At 39.5% G+C, this 24,541-nt stretch overlaps 1 protein-coding gene across 1 annotated transcript in view; it reads right to left on the reverse strand.

The window, feature by feature from the left end:
- The window catches only part of CNTLN (centlein), a 279,922-nt gene that overhangs the window by 113,184 nt on the left and 142,197 nt on the right, over positions 1–24,541 (reverse strand). Inside the window, exons 10-12 of the mRNA XM_065406475.1 lie at positions 23,609–23,734; positions 13,099–13,220; positions 8,893–9,021 (exon numbers count right to left, since the gene is read on the reverse strand). Coding sequence (XP_065262547.1) covers positions 8,893–9,021; positions 13,099–13,220; positions 23,609–23,734 — 377 coding nt within the window. The remainder of the gene's footprint in view (positions 1–8,892; positions 9,022–13,098; positions 13,221–23,608; positions 23,735–24,541) is intronic.

Consider the following 24,541-nt stretch of genomic DNA (forward strand, 5'->3'; position numbering starts at 1 on the left):
ATAGTATGTCAGACATGAACTGACTAGATAGTAACTTCAGGAAGGAGTATCTTGCCAAGAGAATGCCAATTCTTTCCCCAAGGATTGCACCCTTAAGTCTGCAGTAGATGACTCCTTGGAGCACTCTTCAAACACTACATCCCTTGGTACGAACAAATCCAGTGGTAGCACTTGGAGAAGGTGTTGACAGAGCTCAGATGGCTGCCTAGCTGAATTCAATCAGGAAGGCTTCTCCTCTCTCAACCTCAGAAGTGGCCATGACTCTAAGGAAATTAGCCTTAAATTTGATTGGGCAAGGAAGAATTGCCAAGCTGCAAGGTAAGCCAAATGCAGGAAAAGGTCAGTGCAGAAAAGGATGGCTGAAGAGGCTTTTTAATCTCTTAGTGGGGACCTTATTAGAGAATGAAGAGGGAATGGGACTTTCTAAGCTGCTGCATCCAGAACAAGTAGGCCTTCAGTGCCCTCTGGATGTGAAAAGTGCCAGAGAATTTCCATCCACACCGAGATCTTAGGTCAGATGGTGGGGGAGGGGAGCATCCTAATTAATTCTTGTTATAAGGAAGACAGGACAAAGTAAAAAGCACTACCTTTTTTCATAAAACAAGAGTAGGAGGTGTAACAATCTTGGGGTTTACTAAATAAACCAGCGAATGAGAAAGGAATAAAACTTTAATAAAACAAACTGGAGAACATCTCTGGTGAACTGCCGCACACAGTCATGCAATGTTCCCAACCCCTGCCTACAGAGCACATCTCCAAATTCCCACACTCACAACACTATCCCTTATGAGGGAGTGACTCCAAATCACAATCTTTCATAAACATATCTCTGCAGGAGGATTGCAGACCAATGTTGCAAGTTGTTTGGGGAGAAGCAACTGCTACTACCTGTCAATGAGTCTTCTGATAGGGGAAAACTCTACTCTGTTGCACTAGGGTACAGCAGGACTAATTCCACTCATTTCAATGGGCTAGGTACAACAGAGAAAAATTTTACCCTTAAAAATCTTTAAACAGGTGTCACAAAATAGGATGGGCAGGGTTGACACATCAATATGCCTGTATTGAATTTTTCTTGTACCAAAAAGTTATTAGGGCCTGAGATAGGCCTGAACCTGATCTGACTTTTCAAGAATCAAATAGTATTTTGACCCAAAAAAAATTGCTTTGTTCCTACAATGGTATGATTCGGGAATATTTGCCTGCAAATAGTGTGTCTGTATATGTGTGTGTCAACTAACAGCCTTGGGAGGTAAGAGCAAACCTTGGAGCAGGTGTTTGATTTAGACTGTGAGAGAGAGCAAAAGACATACATATGTTTGGGAATAGTGCTAACAAAAGAAAGAGTAAAGCAAAAAGTACCCGCAGTACTTACATTTTGGGCACTTTCAAACTATCCAGGATGATTTACTGGAATTCATTTACAGGAAGAAGATTTTAAACCTACAGAGTTTACACAAAAAATTGCAGTCCTACTTGGCCGAGGAAATCTGGTATTTAACTATACAGATTCTCTAATCTGTCAATCTTCATTTCTTAGATTCATGATCTAGAAACATATGTCTATCATTCTTATTTCCAGACCCATTCACTTATTGATGGATAAAAATAGCAGGAAGTGATATCTACTGGTGCTAAGTAAAGCCTGTTTGATTTATAACGTCTATCCAGCAGAGAGCGATGACAAAAATTGCCTCTCTCGCCCCTTCCCCGCCCCACTGTCTAGTCACACAATGAACAAAGAGAATAGTCCTATGGTTGTCAACAGTTTGTTGTGTGTGTTAAATTTTGTATTAATAGTTGCTGGAAAACCAAAGACGTGCCAACAATTAAGGATTCAAATAGCATAAACATATAGCATAAATTGAAGCTTACAAAAGGATGACAGAGGATGGAATTTGATGCCTAGAATTCTATCTGGTAACCAATCTTCTTTCTTTCCTCATCCGCCTATGCCCCCACCTGGTCATGATGTATGGGGTGCCAGACCAAAATTGAGAGAGAGCGGCATTGTGCGAAAGTGTGGTGAGTACTGAAGATTGCAGTTCCTGCAAGAAAATCGCAGCCCATGATTTTCTTACAGCCTTAATTATATATGTTTATTCTTTTAATTTATACCATTTTTCCTTTCTTAGTATACTTGAATTTATATATCAAAAAGTGACTAAACAGTGGGGGGGGGGAGGGGGAGACAGAGAGAGAGGGAGAAGATAATCCAACCTGAAACTATATTCCCTTTAGGTGGAGGATAGAGTGTAAGGTTCAAGGCAGGGGAACAGGTGCTAGAGGCATTTACTTGCCCACAAACCCACACAGAATAGGAAGATCCATGCAGCGAGGGTTATCTTCTGCATATGGATCTAGAGAGAATTATTTCTCCCTCTGTGTTTTTAGCCCTTCAAAAAAATCAAGAACCCATTGTAAACTGACACTGTGCTGTCTTCCAGAGCCTGCAGACAGAAGCCACCAGTATTTCTGCCCCCTGTTTTTGTGTGTGTTTGTTTTTTGCCTGAGCATCAGCAGGATAGTGAAATTAACAGACTCTGGACGAGGGTTGGCAATTTTCTGGGGGAAAACTAGTTTAGGACAGGCTGCTGGTAAATACTGGATTAAACCCATTTTAAATCAGGAAACTGGTGGAAATAATTGCATCAGTATCCAGCAAGTTCAGCAAGCATAGAATGAATCTTTTCAAACTTTGGATACATCCATTCAAAACTGAGGAATAGGCTCAGTTTATCTACTACGTCAAACTTGACCTTCTGCTACGGAATGCTGCATGGCCAAATGGAGTGGTAGTCTGCAACTCTGCACGCTTCAAGCCTACAACTCTGCATTAATGATGTTTTCATATAATGGAATGTATTTGACATTTATTTATATACTACTAAAAATTGAAACATAAGTCATGACGTATAATTTTCTTGAGAAAATACCGAACCAAAATGTACTCAGACGTTCCAATGTTCAATAATATAATTACATACATTAGTATTGCACTGACTGCAGTTTTACTTTTTATTTGTATAACCCTAAATTAATCTATAAATCTACTGCATTATGTAACTACAGTCTGAATATGTACCTAAAACTAAGTATAATGTGGTGTGCATTAATTATCCAGTTTTTAAAATAGAAAATGCCTTAAATTGCAACTAAGTAGTTTCCCCCAAAGCAATAAAAACCATGATGTTACCTGGTTAAAAACTACCGCTGGTAACTACTATGCCATCCCAGCTCTGGAGAGGCTATCCACTTATGACAGCCTCTTCACTTAAGGCAGCCTCTCGCCCATGTGCTATGATTTACAAAAAATAGATTGCCTTGCATTTGCTGAGTTATTGCCAGATAGTTTTCCAGATATGGTGGTAAAGTTTTGGCCTAGTTAAACCACTTTCCTGTTTTGCCCACAACAATGTCAGAATTCAGGTTTCTCTTGCAGACTTAATTCAGTTTCTTTGTGCATGTGTATTATAATACAGTCTTTAATTACATGACCACATACTATTTTTTCCACGGAAACCCCTGCCTCTTCAGATTTGAAGCAGAAATAAAACCCTATTAAGGTTGTTTATGGGGACTTAACAGGACTACATATTCTCAACAAAAATCAGCAGACTGGCTAATCCCATGTCATTGCACCAAGAGAGTCTGGATAAAATAAGAGAAACACTAAGGTAAAAATAACAGGAGTACTTGTGGCACCTTTTGCGGATACAGACTAACACGGCTGCTACTCTGAAACTAAGGTAAAATACTTCCAAATACAGATTGAGACCACAGTCTGTCTGGTAACCAGGACTTAATAAGTAATTGCAAGATCTGGTTGAAACTTATGACAAGAGTGCCAGAGAAAGGCTTAATAATGTAATGTAGGTCATTAATCCTATCAGCCCTGCCAGATCACTCTTAGAACAAAATAGTAATATATCTGCACCAGTTAGCTGATATAGTTTATTGCTGAAATATAACTGGCAATTTATTTCAAAAATATATAACAATATTATTGGTAAAAATGAGCTATTGGAGTAAAATATTCAAAAATGCCTAAGTTACTTTCTATGGGATTTAAGATCCTAAGTGAGTTTAGTACTTTTAAAAATTTAACTCTCAATCAATGTAATTGTCACTTTTTTGGACCAATGGGTATCTTGCCAGATAATTTTTAAAAACTGTTTTTGTTGTTGAGCACCAATCATGCTCAGCTACAAGTTGCCTAGCTGCTATATTTGGACTCAGAAGAAAAAAGCAGAAAAAGTAACTTGACTGAAAGCAAAACTAATTTTATTGCTACTGATTTTTAAGCCAGATTCTGCAGCCATTTTCACAATGAGTAACGCAAGTTGTGCCAGTGTAAGCAGTGATTACTTATACTGAATATTAACCTTCTCAAGTTTTTCAGCTGTTTTATGCAACTTAAATACTGTTCTTTTTGCGGATACAGACTAACACGGCTGCTACTCTGAAACCTTAAATAAAAGCTATTTTTTGTACTGACACTATGGTTCATTCTCCCCAGTGAAGTTTGAAAGGCAATTTGAATACTGTGCTATTTGACTTGGGGTGGAAGGGAGTGATGAAATCCCATATAGTTTCTGCTTAACTTTATTGGGCTCATGTAGATCCTGAATATGGAAACAAGAATTGCTTTTGATGTCAACAGCAATATAATATTTGTAGAGTATCTCACACTTCATGTGGGATAGTGACCACAGCACTATCAAACAGAACAAATAAGGGGCATTATTCATCCTACCTGTAACTCCATTGACTTGATTTGGCCTGTTAACTTTTATAGTACTACCGAAATGTTTTGAAATTAACATTCAGTAACAAGAAAAATAATGAAAATATATTTCAATAATTTAGATGACAGACATCCTTTAAAGTCAGGTTATTCCAACTGCCATATTTTATGTTTCTTCTCCCGTCCGTTCAGTTCTGAAAAGAGTTTAGCACCCGATATCTCTAGGATTTCTAGCTTTTCAAGGACAAGGTGCATTTGTTTCTAGCCTTGGTAGTTTACAGGATACCAGGCATAAAACCTGTCATAGTTCAATTGGACTAATGGTGCTTTTTGGATACTGATCCAGGTCTCAATACAATAAGTCTCAGATCTTGGACCAATGCAATTTTTTTATCCCAGAGGATGGAAAGGAAGAGGTTTTATAAAGTATGAATTGTAAAATGTGGCTCTCCATCCACATCTGATACACAATTTGATGTCTGAAATAATGTAAAATGTGGCTCTCCATCCACATCTGATACACAATTTGATGTCTGAAATAATGTACTGTATCTTGGAAGAAAGTGAACAGTGTTTTTTGAAAATGATAGAGGGAAAAAAAAACAAATAAAATTGTCAATGAAAATATTTTCTGTATACACTGAGAATTCTTCTTTTATCCTGTTAGGATAGAGGCCAATTACAGTAACAGTGCAAGAATCCCCACCCCTCCAAAGGAAAAGGGTTAAGAAGGAGATATTCATTATTGGAGAAATACATGCATAGAGAACCTGAACCAACAGTGAGGTCCCATGATTATTGATTTTACTAACTATAAAATCTAGTAATAGACTGTAATTAATGTTGGAATAGACATTCAAAGGCACAAATAGCACTTATGTCTATAATTCCTATTAAGTTCAATGGCCCTTACAGGCAGGATCTTTGAAAACCTACTCCATTATTAATAATAAGTATGTAGACAGCACGATAAACATACACTATTCTTTACAAAACGCAGAATAAACCATGCATCCTGCAGGCACAGTGACGGCCATGATATATTCTTACAACTAATGCAGGTATAACAATAAATACATGGGACAACAGGCCCAAGTATTTGGATTAACAAGCATGCAGAAACAATGTATGTCTTGTTTTATAGGATTAGGACAGCAAATATTGCATCTGTAAAATTGTTTCAGGATAGTTTGTGTTACCAAGGAAAGTATGTTAGCATAATAGATTTCAGGAAGAAAAATGAAAAAATTCATAATCCACCTCAGCTTTAGAGATGGCTTTATAAGAGATCAACATATAGATTCAATAGTGATCAACATTGTCTGCCTCGAGTACTCTGCACCTCATAAATCCAGGGGAAAAAAACCTTGTGTTTAAACACTTTGACCAAGACTTTCAAAAACAGGTGCCTAAAATCAGCTGCTACATGCTTACTTGTTGGAATGAATAAATGCCCAGTTTTCAAATGAGATGAAAATTCAGCAACTCCCATTACAGTCAATGGAATCATCAGATACTGACTCTGATAAGGAGGAAACTTTACAAAATAAGGGCCTGATCCAAAGCCCCGTGAAGTCTATGGGAATCTTTCCATTCATTTCAATAGGCTTTGGACCAGGCCCTAAGAAAGAAGCTACCTTCCTGACTTCAGTGATGTGTGACTTCCTATCATATCCTAACATGACTTTTTTCTTACTTTTAGGGCATGGATCATGCTGCAGGAGATTCATCAGGCCTGTACACCTCTTTCTGGGATTATTGCAGAGTGGCGTTTGGTATTTATAGGCCTTCATACAAGATATAAGTCTGTTCTGTCATTTGTTCCCCCACTGAAGGATTTCCCAAAGTAGAACATTTTTTAAACCAATTTAGTTAAGCAAATGGAAAAACCCTACATAGACACTCTTACTTGAATTTAAGAGTGGCGTATTTAGGTTTACCTTAGATCTGTTCCTAATCAATTTAAGCTAATTTGATAAATTTGGTCAATTAATGTGACCATACAACCTTTTGCACTAGTTTAACTACATCAATTTAGATAATTGGTGCAACTCTGCATGTACATAAATTCTTTATCCAGCTGCTAAAAGAGAAATCTGAATCTGCAAATGAGTCTCTGCCCCAGGCAGAATCACAAAATTATACAAGACCCCATCTTGATACCTTATTTAGGCACACTCAGTCCTCCAAATGGGAATTTGCTTGAGTACAGTTGAATGAAATCAGAACCAACACTGAGTAAGAACCTTAGTATGACACGCAGAAAGTAGGAAGTATTTTTGTTTACTCTTTAACTGACTAACAAAAAACTAGCCTACCAAATCAGCAGTAAATCACGACAAACCTCTTCAAGGGAACTCATCCCCAACCTCCTCTGGACCACATACTCTCCAGAGACCAGAGCAGCACATTGGCTATCTGTCAGGTATCCAGCAGAATTTAAGCTGTTGGTTTTGACCTATAATTCCTAAACAGAAATGAGGCCAATTCTCTCTCTATGCCATTTTGCCACAGGTGTGGTCAGTGCAGGCACCTGACCTGGAACTTGACTGATATAAGAGAGAGAATGTAGCTGGCAGGGCATTCCCCATGAGGCCCCTCAGCTTTAGAACTCACTCCCCTACTGATCTGAAATAGTCCAAGTTTATTCACTTCCAGGGCATGCACAGGGCATGAGCCATTTGTTTTTCCTATCAACATGAGGGCTTTGGAAGAAGATTTGTAATATGTTTTGGCTAGTAGGTTATTGTTGGCTGCGGAGGATATGGTGATTAGTGGCTGAAGGAGAATTAAAGATGCAACTATATAATTACTCTTGTAACTGTCAGAAAGCACCTACAATAAGGGATAGGTGCTCCTTTCTGGTGGATGTGCATAAAGATCAAAATAAATAAATAAAATAAACAGGCACAGTGACGGCCATGATATAAATAGCTAAATAGAACTAGGAAATAAGATGAAAAGATAAAATGCTGAGGTGACAAGAATGATTTCACCAGGGTAGGCAGTAAAAATTAACAATACAAAGTTTCATGCAGTACATCTACTGGCAATACTGTATGTAGGATGTGTGAGCTGAACACATGCACTTGTACATGGACTCACCTACCTATGATAGAGAATTTTAAAAGCTGTGACTTATTAATTTAGCCTTTATGGTAAGCTTCATAGAGTGGATATATATGGAGGCAAAATGGGAGAATAATTTTCATTAATGTTGTCATACTGACAAACAAAAGCCTACTCAGAGTTTGAATAAAAGTTCCTTACGTATCTTGATTGTTAAACATGATCAACTTGACTTAAAGAAATTGTTCAATAGCATGAAAAGGCTAATTATGTTGTACTAACTTCCTTTTGTCTAGTATAAAAGGAAGTTTTCTTACTTTGCCAGGCTGAGTATAATAGTCTATGAATTTTGAGATCAAAGAAGCAAACTGAATGTTTTCTAAAGTAAGAGTTTCCTTCACCAAGTTTTACACTTATTGCAGCTAAAAGAGCTGTGTGAAGGGATCAGCACTAAACCCAAAGGACAGGCAGTGCACAGCAAGAAAGAGAGCAACTCCCTCGTGCTTTTTGCAGGTCACTACCAAGGACTGTGTTAGCAGATCCACACCAGACCCTTAACAGGCAGCTCTGCTGCTACCAGTAATTAGCTTGGACAGCTCTGGCTCCAAGAGTAGCAGCAAGGCTACACCATAATGAGCTCAGCTGGGATTAGTAGGACAGGGCAGGGAACCAAGAGAGCAGAGGCATTCTGCACTGCGTATGTATCAAGGAGATCAAACAAGGATGGCTGGCTAGGTTATCCCCTCACCACCTCATTCCAAAAATGAAGCACGGCAGTGTATAAAATACAGGCTAATGAAGAGCGACACCTCCAACAGATGAGAGCCACATTAATTAACACAATCCCTAGATCATGTAATACAGTTTCTGTTAGTGCTAGCAAACTTGTAACTTGTCACTGATTTAAGAAAAAAACCTGATGTTTTTTCCTTTTTGTTTCTGGTAGAAGATAATGGTTTAATCTTGGAATTTTGTAAGGAATTCCTCTGTGTGGCCTTCAAGGCGCAAAGAGAAAAAGCTTCAGAAAACAAGCACCATGTTTCTCCATGTATATATCATTTGAAAAGGAAACTCACTTTTCAATCAATAGCTTTTTGTGCTCCCTTTTGAAATATGCCAGCTCGTTCCAGACAGCATCAGAATCTTCTTGGCGAAGCTGCTGGGGATCTGCACGCTGGTGTTTGCTTTTAGTGTTTTCAGTCCTGCTAATAAATGAAAAGATTTTTGTTTTAAATAAACATTTATTTTAACATTTTAAAACTGACAAGAAAAAAAAAAGGTGATTCTCTCTTTCATTCTCAGTCATTCACACACACACACACACACACACACACACACACACACACACACACACACTTGAAATTGCTACATCTAGTGGATGTAATTCTTGTATGATGAATTCAATTTTCTTGGATAATACTCCTAAAATCTGGTGTATCGAAATTAAAGTTCCAATTAAATAGCTTCCAAAAGATAGCCTGCTGGTATGGCAGCACGCTCTGAACTTATGTGTGGCAGAGCATAGTGTCTCCCTCATTCAGTCAGTCAACAGAGAGAAAGTACAAGGTGTCAGTATTGTACACAGTCTCCAGGAAAGGTTATGAGCCACCAGCTCTTCTAGCACCTCCTGTCAATCAATCTGTAAGTGGCACAAGTATCCAGTCTTAGAGCAAGCTGATAGCCCATTCTTGTCGATAAAGTGTGTGTCAGAAAGAGAGATGCTGAATTTAGGGGAAACACAGGAAAGGAAAGGAAAGGAAAGGAAAGGAAAGGAAAGGAAAGGAAAGGAAAGGAAAGGAAAGGAAAGGAAAGGTTTCAAAATTTCTATTTCACTTAAATGCCCTTACTGTGAATTAACAATGATGCCAGGGAGAACAATTAAATAAAACTATTCCTGCCGGAAATTCTTTGCATTCTCACTGTGTGCCAAATTCTTATCAAGGCAAGAATAACCTACAAAAGAGTGGTTTCAGAGTAGCAGCCGTGTTAGTCTGTATCCGCAAAAAGAACAGGAGTACTTGTGGCACCTTAGAGACTAACAAATTTATTAGAGCATAAGCTTTCGTGGGCTACAACCCATTTCCATCCCGATGATAAATCTTTATCAGTTTGTTGTTGCCACCCTTCCGCAATGTCAGACTGTAGTCTCCCTGCATCTTGGTTGATGCATCGCGCACCAGAAATGTTCCATCTGGCATGTCTCGTAATTTGTCATTTACCTCCTCCCTTGAAATATCCCCCCAGTACCACTCTGCATCCTGCAAGGAGAAACTGGAATTGTCTTTTATTCCATTTGTGTTGACCGGAGTCATCGGTTTTGGGGGCTTTGGAGGAAGAGCGGGTGCAGCTTGCATCTTGGCCACGCCGCCGGCCACGATGAGAGCCTCGATGATCTTCGCGTGGTGTTCTGAGTTCACCTCCGTGCTTGACGCAGGTGGGCGGAAGAGGACGTCGCCGAAGAGCTCCCCCAGGGCCCTGGGGGTGAGGTGGCTTTTGCTGCTGTTCTGACCCACTTTACAAAAGAGTGGAAGGCCCCACCATCCCTGCAGTCACTGAGGTCAATGGAAGTTGATTGTGCAACTGACAAGAGAATTGGACCCCATCAGCTGCCATCCAAACAGCAGGTTCTTGAGGAATCAAAGGAGCATCAGGCCTCTAACTTTTACAGAGAAACAGAAATTGCATAAGGGCTTATTCTGAGTTGTTCCTAACACACAATTTAAATGTCAGGAGTGGTTTGGGGTTCCTTGTGATACCAAATAATGATTTAATGTGTGACTTTCTTAATTTTTAACCCACTTCAAATTTCTACAGTTATGTCTTGGCCATTGCCATGCCTTTACTTTATAGGCACCGTTTATAAACTCCATTCAGGAGGACAAGTCACAGGGCTTCATCCAGAACTCTTCTCTATAAATCAGCTGGTAGGAGTTGCTATAGAAGCAATATAACTTGTAGCCTTTTTGCTATTCCAAGAATTCTAAGGTTGCACTGAAACCTGGGTATCCTGAATATGTTCCCATTCAGCCAACAGCTGGCTTCATTTATTTATTAAACAGGAAGTCGGTACTGGTGAAAGATGCTACCTTGACCACAACTGCAACTGAAGTATATCCACTGGCCATATATACAACAGTGAATGGACCATCCCTCTGACTGCCCCAGTGTACATCAAAACTGAAATTAAATTTCTTTACCTAAGGACGTGAAAATAGTTCAGTGTGTGCATCCTTTCAGTCCTTGCCCTCTTTGTTGATTCTGCCACCCAGGATGTCTCTTAGACACCTGTATATTAGTTACTGGGCATAGACCATCATGTCATTTCATCAGCTACCATTCAAAAGGTTTCAGTCACTGCAACCTGGACTGAATTTAAAACAGTCACCTAGAGGTTAAAAGTTCTGCATGCTATTACTAAAGAATTGAATCATCTCAATCTTAGTTTAAACAAAGCTATATAATGTCATTTGTGTTTTGATCTTTCAAAGCTTCTTCCTCCCACAGAGAAAAAGTACTGAATAACTTCATAAATCTTAGAAATTTTCATCCCGATAAGTTTTTACATTTTAAATACTCTGTCTCCCTAGAAATGCTAGAGTATTGTGCAGGAGTGGGAATCTACTAAAGTGGGGTAGGGATAGCTGAATTGGGGATATACCTGATTCTCATTTACACTAAGACCCCTTCATATCACTCTGGCACTACAAAGCAGCCTTAAAAGTGAGAGTAAATTATATTTACACACATTTTAAGGCCTCTTTACTTGATTAGAGAGGTGTAATGGAGCCTTAGGATATGTCTACACAGCAGTGTAAACCCAGGGTTTGAACTCAGGCTCAAGCCTAACTCTCCTTCTGTCTACACACAAATCATACTAACCTAGGATTCCAGGGCCCCACGGGGTTCAAGTTATATTGCTTGGCAGTGTAGATGCAGCCCCACTGGACTCATGCTCTGAAAGTCTGCCAAATGTATCCCACAATCCCAAGTGTAAACTTTCTTTGTCTTCTGGACAGCCAAGTTTGGTGGATAGTCAAGTTTTCCCAGAAGTCAAGTTATGCCACGGATAAAAGGCTACAGAGGCCACATTTCGGGAGGGCACTAGGAAGTCTGGCATATGGTAGGTTGGACTCAAGCCCACATAATGCAATGCATATGCTGGAGCTCCAGTTTGGGACCCAGATTTCAACAATTCCTAACTTGGGGTTACAAATAAGTGTAGACACTCCAGGCCTAGGTTAACAAACCTTGGTCTGCTAACTCAAGTTCTACTAAACCTGGGCTTACATTGCAGGGCAGACAAAACCCTAGTGTCAATGAGAATCTGACCATGAATCTTTCATTAGACATTATCAAGATTAATAGGAGCAAACCAAGACCCTGATAATGGAAAACATCCTTTTTCAGGAAAGCATTTAAGCACATGCTGAACTTTAAGCAAGTTAAGTCCCAATGACGCCTGCTTAAAAGTTTTTCTGTAACAGGGCCTATATACTTCAGCCCTTAAAATTTCTGACAGTGAAATACTGTAATATATCTGTAGTCCCAGATATCCTTAAATTAACACACAAGATTTTAGGCATAATTTTCAGATTTTAGAATGAGAATTTTTGCCAATTATGGTGGGATTTTCAAACATTTAAAAACTTGTACTTGCCAGAGTTTTAATATTCTCATTATTTAGTTTTATTTACAATTATAATATGATCAACAATTTGTTTCGAGAATGACCAGAAATAATATCTTTAAAGTTGTTTGGCAAAGGTGAATATTCTGCTTTTTGAGACATATGCTGTTTTTTCCCCTTTCAATAACTAAAGTCAATCCTAATATCCTTTTTAATATTTGAATTTTTCAGTGTTTCATTGAGGGATTATTATTTGTATATTATTTAATAAATATATTTGTAAATATAGTTTGTAACATAAAAAGCAATTGTTCCATTATAGAAACTGAAAAACATACAGTCCACAAATTAATCCCATGGGGAATTAGATAGGCATAATAAGTAACGCTATCAGACCTTTGTCCAGCAGTTAAGCTTAAAATGAGAACTTAAACAAAGTAAGTAAAGATGTCAACTCAAGACATTTTACTTTTATGATTTAATCTTAAAATTTAATCATACGATTGTATGTCATGTGTTCTGTTTTAATAAAGGATATAGACTTGAACATCACATAACTTCATTTGAATCAAATTCACTTTTAGAACACCTATACGATAGCTTCATTCATATTTAATATTTAGGTAAAATGTTTTCAATGAGCTATGTAACTTACTTGCTATAGCCCTCTTCCCACTGCTTTAATTGCTCTTTTACTGCTCTGTAGTTGGTCTGTAACATCTGCAACCTTTCCTTGCGTTTTTCATGTGCTTTTCTTAGCTCATCATTTTCTTGGGTCTGTATAACACCAAACAGAAAAAGTAAGAGTTTGGTAAAATGTAATGGAGAGTTCTATACTGACAGCATGACTAAACTAAAATTCCAATTGTTACACATACAATTTTATGAACTTAAGAAATGTAAACAGAAAGTTTGAAAATCATAGTAATTAGTTTCAAATAATTGGTTTGCTATTTCTCATGACTACTTACAAGTAAATATAGCATCTCATTTTTCATGCTGCTTAAACAGTTTCAAGTATTTACTACCCAAGCTGTTAATGTTCTTCTCATAGAGGCACTGATTTAGTACACATGGAAATATATAGGCTGAAAAGGGATTTTCCCCATTGTATTTTACTCAAAAATACATTTGTTAATATTATGGGCCACTCAGCATTTATATGTTTTATACATATCCTGGCCCCATTAAAGTCAATGGCAAAACTCCGCTGACTTTAAGGAGGCCAGGATTTCACCCATTATACACATTTATTCTTATATTACCTAGTCTCTGACCTCTTATACAGTATTCAAGCAGGAAAAGTAGGGGGGAAAAATTGACCCATGCTTTAATATGACCGTGATCATGTGGGAAAACACAGTTCATTCTACAGAATGGGGGAAAAAAAGGAGTATTCATTGATTTATATTCCAGGATTACATACAAGCAAGGTTTTTACGCACCTTAATATTGCATCCCCAATAAACATAGGTACAAATATAATACAAGAGCATTTAAGTGACTCCTTACAGAATGGAACCAATTAAATCCTACAATGTAATACAAAATTAAACTAATAGTAATTTGTAGTAAAATTTGGTCTCAATTCTTCTGCTGTACTATGCAGTGAATTCCCAATTAATTCAATGGGAGTTCTGCTTGCAGAGCGACTGCAGCACCTGCCCCTTCATATCAATATCATCATAATACATTATTAGTACATGTGTACTGATTAAGAACAGGGAATACCTTCAGTATGAGCCAATAAATAAGAGATATTCTAGCACCTAGAGCTGTGAACAATAAAAATTAAATCTCACAATAAAACATGGCTAGTAGTATAGTGCTAGTCTCTCCATATTTATGCTGAAGCTAGCTTCCCAACAGCAGCCTGATTTTTCAATACACGAACTCAAAATGGAAACACAATCCAACTGAGACTTCAGATGCCACACTGCATCTAAGGTTAGAATTTTTCTAGGAATGTCTGATGCAAGACACACCACCCGGCTTAGAGATAGCCAGAATTCACTGTTCTCTGTTAAAACATTTTCCAGTTTAAGTGTCAAAAATATGAACAACCAAAACAGATTAACCTACAAATGTCAAAATCCTCTATAAATACTGAAGGAGTAAAAGTGCCTTTCACTGGTTTTGAAGTTTCATGTACCAAAATACTTAAAGTTATCATATTAATACTAAAACGCTAATTAATGTACAGACTGTAGGATTCCCAAAGCCTCATTTTTTGCAGGAAACTATTAACTAAGATCCAGATTCTCTGCTGTGCCCAGGGTCTACTGGGTGCAGGGAGTGGGGGAGTGTAAAGAAGCCAACTGCAGGTGCCCAATTGTCAAGCCCAGAACTATGCCAGCACCAGACCTGAGTGCTGCTCTAATCTAGCATAGCTGGTAATAGGCCCCAACAATATATTGGCCATCTCAGAATGCCAGTAGGCAGTAGCAATCCGGCCAACTCTTTCATGCTCCTGGCATAACCCTGCATACCAGTGCATGCAGGTAGTGTAAATAAATATGCCAGCTATACACCAGCAGAGAATTCCCGCATGGCTAGGGTAATTCTCAGATGACAAGATCCTCCCTATTTCTAGCCCCTTTATGCAGCTTTGGGGCCTTGAGAATCTGGCCCTAAAAATTTCTAAAAACATATAATAATGGCGTTGAGATGCCTTTGGTGGTGGGCTTCCAAAACAGTATGTATTTGTTATATGCATTTAGGAGTCTGGTGCATATTTTGCCATGGCCTAATGCACCCTTTGCAAAGTGCACATTGTCCAATGACTCTCAGCTTCATAAATTATGAATGACTCATTGCACACTTTTGAATTCTGCATGGCCCAGAAGGGGATGGCAATAATGAGAGAATAGCAGGCATGCTACTACTATAGGGTCAAGTGGGAGGGGCAGGAAAGCTACATTAGGGACCTTAGTTTCAGAATAGTAAACAGAAAAGAGGAAGTCAGAGTAAAAAGTCCACCTTTGTGGGGCTTGTAAGGTCCTCTGGAGTCACAGCTTACAACGCCCACTTTAGACAAACTGCAAGGCCTGCAGGAATTGCTGTCATCAAGCAATTCAATCTTTTTTTTTTTTTTTAAAATGTTTAAATTTCCTGGCATAAATCTTCATTTAATCTGGAATGAATAAGGTTGAAAGAATCCTCTACCACAGAATGATAGGAATTAGAGATAAAAATACCTTTCAATCATCTTTTCTATTCCCTACCAACACAGGATTGTTCTCTACAGGATATTTTCTAGTGCTATATATGCCCTTTGGATTTAAATGGGCCAAGTGATAGATAGGATTTCCACAGTATCCACTGGGAGACTATTTCAAAGTATAATAAATCTGTCAACATTTTTCCTGATAGTCAGTCTGCATTTTCCCATTTTTAATTTCATCCCATTCCTCCTAGTTATACTCTCTAGTACCAATGTAAGTAATTCCCCTTCTAATAGTTGTACAGTTACAGTCCCCCCCGAAGGTCTGATTCGGCCACTCTTACTCAGGTTGAGTGGTTTAGTTACGTACTCCACAAGCAGTCCCATTGCTTAAGGTACTCGTCAGTGTGAGTAAGAATGGCAGAATCAGGCATTTAATCTTTCTTCATAAATCAGTTCTTACTGATTATTTGTGCAGCTCTTCACTGAGACAACTCCAATTTGTCATTATCTTCTGGTAATGAAGTGCCAAGAAGTGACAATATTTCAGATACAGTCACCCCCACAGGCATATAGAGTGAGATTTTTACTTTTCCAGTTCCTTGTGCATATACAGCCCAAAATTGCTTTTGGCCTTTTTTGCTGCCATATCAGACTTCAAGCTTAATTCCTGTCTCCTATCACCCCACAGTTTTTTTCAGCATAATAAAAATGATTAATACAAATATTTTGCACTGCTACATCATATTCCTTATGAGGATCTCAAAGTACATTTGTGAATTAAGCTTCTGAACAACTCATTAAACATACGGATTAAGTGACTTGCCTGAGGTCAAACAGGGAGTCTGTGACACAGCCAAGAACAGAGCCCGGATCTCCTCCTGATTTCCAAGCAAGTGCCTTAATCATAAGACCATCCCTCCTCTCTTCTCCACAGTACCTTTCATTTTTCCAAGTTGCATCTCATTTTATCATCTTCTGCCCACATTTCTAGCCTGTACACCATGTCCCTTTGTATCATTTCTTTGTCTATAATACCTATGAGTTAATGTAATCTACAAATGTCATTAGCATGTTGCTCCCCCCATCAGGTCATTACTGTAGATGTTACATAAGAGTGAACCTAATAATTTTCCTATGCAAGCATACTGAAATGAATTTTGAGACTCAGATTATAAAATTAGTTACTAAAATCCTAACATAGAATATCTACTGTTTCCTTCTTCCACTATTTTAGGCAGAAGAAAAGAGTTTGAATTGCTTTTTCCATCTGGAGAACTGGAGATAGAGATATAGATATAGATACACATACACCAGCAAACCATTTTAAGTGTTGACAAGGCCTAAGATATGGTTCTGGTGGCAAACTTGCATCCTTATCTCCAAGCGATCAAGATTTAGTCTAAAAAAATAACAGGAGTACTTGTGGCACCTTAGAGGCTAACAAATTTATTTGAGCATAAGCTTTTGTGGGCTATAGCCCACTTCATCGGATGCATAGAATGGAACACATAGTGAGGAGATATATATACACATACAGAGAACATGAAAAGGTGGGAGTTGTCATGTATGTGTATATATATCTCCTCACTATATGTTCCATTATATGCATCCGATGAAGTGGGCTGTAGCCCACGAAGGTTTATGCTCAAATAAATTTGTTAGTCTCTAAGGTGCCACAAGTACTCCTGTTCTTTTTGCGGATACAGACTAACACGGCTGCTACTTTGAAACCAGTCTAAAAAATGGTGATACTGTATCTCTAAGGCTTGGTCTACACTTACCCCCCAATTCGAACTAAGGTACGCAACTTCAGCTACGTGAATAACGTAGCTGAAGTTCGAAGTACCTTAGTTCGAACTTACCTCGGTCCACACGCGGCAGGCAGGCTCCCCCGTCGACGGCGCGGTTCCCCCGTCAACGCCGCGGTACTCCTCTCGTCTAGCTGGAGTACCGCAGTCGACGGCGATCACTTCCTGGTTCGATATATCACGTCCAGACCAGACGCGATAAATCGAACCCGGAACTTCGATTCCCAGCCGCCGAACTAGCGGCTGGGTGTAGACAAGGCCTAAGAGAGGGGAATGTCACTACCTTCCTCAGATATGTTCAGGAGGAAGAGTAAAGACTATGTTTCTTTAATCGTAACTTCTTTGTTGGATGGCTGCTAGGATGCTGGAATCTATTCCTACAAAGGTGTTCAAGTACAACAGTCATGAAAGCGATACATGTACCAAGATAGAAAGCAATGTGCCATGCCCATAAGCGGACATGGTTTTGTTATACACTTTCACAGCTCAATGCAAGACATGGCAAATAGCACAAGTGGAAATATACAAAAGTCAGGAAACTTCTATTTAAGGTCCCGGAACTCTGAGTATCAATACTGTTGGGCCCATGCCAGAACAACAAGCATGACTGGGGGGGGGGGGTTGGCCTAATCATATTTTTCTGACCACAAGTGTAACTGGTGAAAAAGAAAATAACAAACCTTCTCTCAGTCCAACAACAATGCATTTGTTATTGAGTTTCTGTTTATTCCTGCTCTGGAGATCTACCAACAGATAACACTATCTCCTGAACAGAGACTACTTGTACTGGTCCTGTAGTATCTGACTTATAATCGTCTTCTACAACATTTTCTTTGCCAGCCACAGGGAGGGGAAAAGAATGCGTTCACTGAGTGAAACACCAATCCCCTAGGGTCCCTGCCTTCTGACAGAGTATATGTGAGTGAATGTCTCCCTGCCTGTTGGTTTACACTCACTGTTCACCCCCTTTTTCAGATCATTATGAAATATATCAGCACTTGAGGCATGCTGCTGTTAGCCTTTTGCCATCATGAAAACTGACCATTTATTCGCCAGTTTCTGACCCATAACAATTCTTTGCTTCTCAATCTATCGGATACTTAGTTTCTTCAGCAGTGGCTTGTGGGACTCTCTGAGGCCTTTTAAATGCCCAGATGAATTTCAGCTGGTTCTATCTTACCAAATATTTATATCGGCCAGTTCAAATAATTACAATATATTAGCGAGATTTGATTTCTCTCTGAAGAAACGGTGTTGGTTGGTTAGACCCAACTGTGACGGGTTCCCCATGGGGTGCCACCTGGAACTGGGGTACACTGAGCCCACCTGACCCACCAGCCTGGGCTCTCTTTACACTGTACTGCTATGACAGGCCTTCAAGCCCCCTCCAGCAAACATACAGGTAGGGACACACCCACCTGCAGCTACACATAGATGCTGAGATCAGCTCAGCATGGGAACACTCAGCTAAGGCACCGCCCAGTTCCTAAGGTGCACCCCCAACCCCGGACTGAAAACCCAACATTATATCAACTGTACAGCGTAAACTCATGAAATTCACCCCCTCCCTCAACGTGGAGAGGAATATACACAGCTTTCTGACCCAAGTTATGATTTCCATGCACTGGTTTTAGACAAAACAAAACAAGTTTATTAACTCCAAAAGATAGATTTTAAGTGATTATAAGGGATAGCAAACAGATCAAAGCAGATTATCTAGCAAATAAACAAAAACGCAATCAAAGCTCAATATACTAAAGAGATTGGATATGAGTAGCAAATTCTCACCCTAATTACTGATTTAGGCAGTTTGCAGAGATTCTGGAGGGAAAGCTGCACTTGCTTGCAGCTTAAAAGCCCCAGGTATTCCTTTCACGGGCTAGAAATCCCTCTAGTCTGGATTCAGCCCTTCTCCCCCAGTCCAGTCTTTGTTCCTCAGGTGTTTCCAGCAGTCTCCTTTGGGTGGGGAGTCAGTGAAGAACCATGATGATGTCACTCCCCTGCCTTAAATAGCTTTTGTATATGGCAGGAACCCTTTGACTCCCCTCTTGGTTCCTACACCCGGTCAGTGGAAAAACACTGGTATTCCAAGATGGAGTCCACTATCAGGCGATTTGGTCACATGCCCCTGTAGGGACATAGCAGCCATGACTTGGAGGCTGTTTGTAGCGTCCTCAGGAAGGCTCCCCAGTTGGAGATTAGCATTTTCTAAGACCTATTGTTCTCCCTAATGGCCCTTCCTAGCCAGCCATCTAGACTGATTGCATTCTGCCTAGCGGGCGTTCCCCACGTGTAAACACATTTGTAATAGATGCATAGACAATATTCCTAATTTCAGATACCAAAATGATACATGCATACAAATAGGATAATCATATTGTGAATCATAACCTTTTCAATGATATCTTACATGACCCATCTTGCATAAAATACATCATAGTTATGCCATAATCATAATATTACTATGAAGAATATGGGGCGCAATGCCACACCAACTATATCATGATTTTTTATGTCTTATATTCCTAATTATCATTTCAACCAATATACCAGGTACAGATGTAAAGGCCTACAGTTCTGTAATTCCCTTAAATACACTTTTTAAATATAAGTACAATATTTGCTACCCTCAAGTCTCTGGTATAATAGCTGATTTTAATGAGAGTGTACATATTTTTATATCAGCATAACCACTTCATTCCTAAATTCTTTCAGAACTTTTGGTTGTATACTATCTGGACCAGGTGACTTACCTTTTTCCTTGATGGGTTTGTCCCAGCACCTCCTCTTATGATACCTAAATCTCTTCACCTGGATCACCTGGTTCGATCGGTCTTCAGCTGTCCTTAAGACTGTGCCAATCACAACACATCCACCATTCTTCTTGCATTCTTGCCTTTCTTCTCCACGTTCATCCGAAACGTTTAACAATGTCATCTTCCCATCTTCTTGATGGCCGACCAGGTGGTCTTTTCTGTTCTCGCGGGTACCACTCAGCAATGATTGCGGTCCACCTATTGTCCGTGAGCCGTGCTGTGTGGCTCGCCCATCGCATCTTGTTATATCTGCTTTTCACGACAATATCTTTCACACCGCTGCATTCTCTGATAATTTCATTTGGGATGCGATCCAGAAAGGAAATTCCCAACATAGCTTGTTCCATTGCCCTTTCAGCTACCAACAGCCGCTGTTCTTCTCTCTTCGTCAGTGCCCACGTTTCACTGCCATACAGCATGGCTCGCAGCACTGTTGAATTGAAGATATTTGTATGTGTGAGCTTGTTGATTTTTCTTTGAGGACGTCCTTGATGGAATTAAACGCACACCACCCTGCCCGAATCCTTCATGAGAGTTCTCCGTTTAGGCCTTTAGGTGCATATTAACTTCTTGGCCCAAATATATGTACTGTTCCACTTCTTTGATTTCTTTTCCTGTTACCATTATTCGGGCTTTTCGTAAGACGTCTGATCGCATGTATTTCGTTTTGCAGGGGTTCATCTTCAGGCCGACCTGACTGCTTTCTTGTCGAGTCTTAGTAGCGCCTTTAATATTGCGTTAAACTCAGTGCTATCGAAGGCCTTTTCATAGTCGATGAAAGCAATGCACAGTGGGAGTTTGTATTCCTTTGCTCTTTCTAGGAGCTGGCTAAGGGTAAATATATGGTCGATCGTGCTAAAATTTCTTCGAAACCCTGCCTGCTCTCTCAGCTGTTGTTCATCCATACTCTGCGAGAGTCAGTTTGTTATCACCTTTGTAAAGAGCTTGTAGATGTGAGAGAACAGGCATATAAGGTGGTAGTTCTTAAGATTTTCTCGATCGCCCTTCTTGTGCAACAAGATGGTGTTCGACTCCTTCCAGCTTGATGGTATTTTTCCTTCTTCAAGATGTCGACTGAATCTTAAAGCGAGGGCTTTCCAAAGTTTTTTGCCTCCTGCAGAAATAATTTCTGACGTTATTCCATCTTTGCCTGGAGCTTTTCCCTTCTTCGTCTGGTATAGTGCGTGCTTCGGAGTTCGCTGACAATTATTGAGAGGGATGCGTTCTTCTGACTCTTGGAGTGTTGGGAGAGGGACGTTGATTCTTGATTTGAACAGTTCTGTATAGAAGTCCTTGCAGACCTCCTCCATCCCTGCTCTATCGATTACCGTCTCTCCATCCTTGTTCTTCAATGCTGTTACGCTCAATCTATACTGCGTCAATTCCCACTTGCATGTCTTGAGGCTCTTGCATAATTCAGCTGTTTTGAGGAGCTTTTCTTTCCGGAAGTTCTCAAAGTCATCCTTCAGTTTTTGCCATATAAGCTTGCACAGAATGGAGTACTCGAGGTTGTTATCCGAGCTCCTTTTCATATTTCTCTGCTTCTCCAACAAGCTTTTCATTTCATTCGAGATTCTTCCCTTCGCATTCTTCAGTTTTTAAATTTCAGCTGCTTTTATGCAACGTCTCAGCTTGTCAGCAAAGATGCTATAGTCCTTATCACACTTTTCCATCTGGCTCTAGTCAAACCCAGAAATCGCTTTCTTCAGCTTTGCTTTATCGAATGTCTTCGGCCGCTGTTTCCTATTTGTCATCTGTAACGCCTTCTTCTCCACCGCTTCATCAAAAATCAAGTTCGCTCTAAGCAAGCAATGGTCGCTGCCGGTGTTGAAAGGCTGTACCACAGAGACGTCTTGAACAATGCGCCTTTTATTTACTAAAATATAGTCGATTTCATTCTTGCTCTTCGCGTTTGGCGTGATCCACGTCCACCTTCTTGCGGTCTTCTTTTTGTAACAGGTGTTTGCTACATACAGTTCTTTCGTTTCTGCCATCGCTACCAGCCTTTCTCCTCTTTCATTCCTTTCGCCACTGCCGTATCTCCCTATGAACTTTTCACCAGCTTTCCCTTGCCCGACCTTGGCATTAAAATCTCCCATCATGACAGCGTAAGTGGACTTTTGCACGAGGGCTCTTTCGAGCTCTCCATAGAATTCTTCCACTTCTTCGTCCTCACTTGCACTTGTGGGAGCGTAGGCCTGGATGACCTTGAGGGTAGCTTTTTGACTCCATCTGAAGATGCAACACACCAATACGTGATGATATTAGCTGCCATGATATAACTTTCAAAGACCAATCCTTACTGACGATAAATCCGACTCCTCCAACATTTCTAGCACCATCTCCCTTTCTGAGCCTCACAGCGCTTCCATCTTTCTAGTTGACTTCCAACTTCTTCTTTCGTCGCATTTCGCTGACAACAAGGATATCGCATCATATCCTTTTCTTCTCCTCCATCAGATGGTTTAATGTTTCCTCCCTTGCTAGCAACCTACAATTGTAAGTACACACAGAGAGGGTTGTCCTTTTCCATGTTGGCCTAGCACCTGACATTTTTAGCAGCCTCTTGTCGCTCATTTTCCACTCCGCCACCGTAGAACGGTTCGATGACGCGCAGGGAACTAAAACCCATTTACTTGTGTTGTTTTAGCCGTTAACTTCAAGCCATCTCACTGGCTAGGCGGGCAGGCATGGGTACCTCCTCAAGCTTAGCTAGCCTTCAATCTCTAAGGAGAAGGAGATGCACTCTTTCTGAGAGAGCAATCCCCCTCCCTGGATTGAATAGTCAGACACCTTTGTAGCATGGTTAGACCTACCAGGGCATACGCCCCGCTACCATAGCTGTCAGACGGCCAGGGCCACCGCTGCGCCACGATGAGGCGCTGAGGTAGGATTTTGCAGCAATATAGAACCTTATTGTTAATACCAGATAAAAGTAGGTGTTTCCTACAAATTCATTCATGGTGAAGAGCTATGCAAAGAAATTATTTATTTAGCATCTCATCAACGTCCTTATCTATCTTAATTGTTCCCTTTATGTTCTGCTTCAACTTATTTCTAAGAGCATACAAACACATTTTTCATGCTGCAACCTTCTAATCCTGAGCTATGAAAATTTGTTAAATCAATGTGCATTACTAACGTAATATCTTCAATTTTAGGGTATTTGGGGCCTCAGAAATATCAACACAAGATTCAATTTAAAAAGTTAAAATTTTAAGTACGAGGATTAATGAAGAACACCAGTTTATGCTAACACAGTTACCGTCTATATAACAATGTGTGCATTCTATACTTTTTAAATGTATGTTTAATTTGATATATCTATATCTATGAAAGCTTGTAGCTAAAGAGGAGTTGTTTTTTAGTGTTCACCTTTAGCTGCAGTGTCTTCTCTAAGTTTTCAATCTTCTTTTCAGCTATTTTAAGCTTCCTTAGCTCCTCTGATTCTCTAAAAGAGCTCTTTGGGGACAGAGACCTTGAACGTTTCACAGGTGGTTCCTGGAGAATAAAACAAGGACATGGTTGAACTAGTTGGAACACTGGATTATGAAAGACATGCAAAATTAAAGAACAAGTAATTTTGAATACTAATAATGAATTATAAAAAAAACCCTGCATGGAATACCAGAGAAATAACAAGCAGAATTACCACAGCGCTACCACTAAAGGTTTCTCTGTGACTTGTTAATGAGAATATTCATTTACATTTACATTGTTTCTTTCAGAATAATGATGTCCCATTAGGGAAGACTAAAGGGTTATAGACTCAAAAATGCAAGAAACCTCATTACAAAGGAGGGGATAGAGGCTGGTCTAATTGCTCTATAAGGGTCCAAGGTTACACTTGATAGGACAACCAGAAACAAGAGGGAAAGGATTTTTTTCCCTTTGAAATAGTTTAACACACTGTGAAGTTGAAGGAACAACATGCTTGAGGAATATAAATACAGCAGACAGTAGATCTTATACCATAATGACCATATGGTCATTAACTATAATGTGGCTAACTAGAGACAAGAATATGTGTTTATATTATGTACAGCTTCATATAGCAATCTGGAGAAAGAATATGTGAAAGTAACACTTAAACTGGGCAGCATTCTTGTTCTTACTATGTCATATGTCCTTATATAAAACAAATAAAGTCCTCTTCAGATTAGGTGTACTGATTTTCTGAATAACTTTGTTTAAGGACAATGAAACATTGAGCAGCAGCTTAATATCCATGAGGTAATCATTTTAAAACTCCATCACTATGAAATAGTCAGAATACAGGAACACCATTAGTGTTAGAGGTCAGTTTTT

This window comes from Emys orbicularis, chromosome 6 (genome assembly GCF_028017835.1).
Source record: "Emys orbicularis isolate rEmyOrb1 chromosome 6, rEmyOrb1.hap1, whole genome shotgun sequence".
Taxonomy (NCBI): domain Eukaryota; kingdom Metazoa; phylum Chordata; order Testudines; family Emydidae; genus Emys; species Emys orbicularis.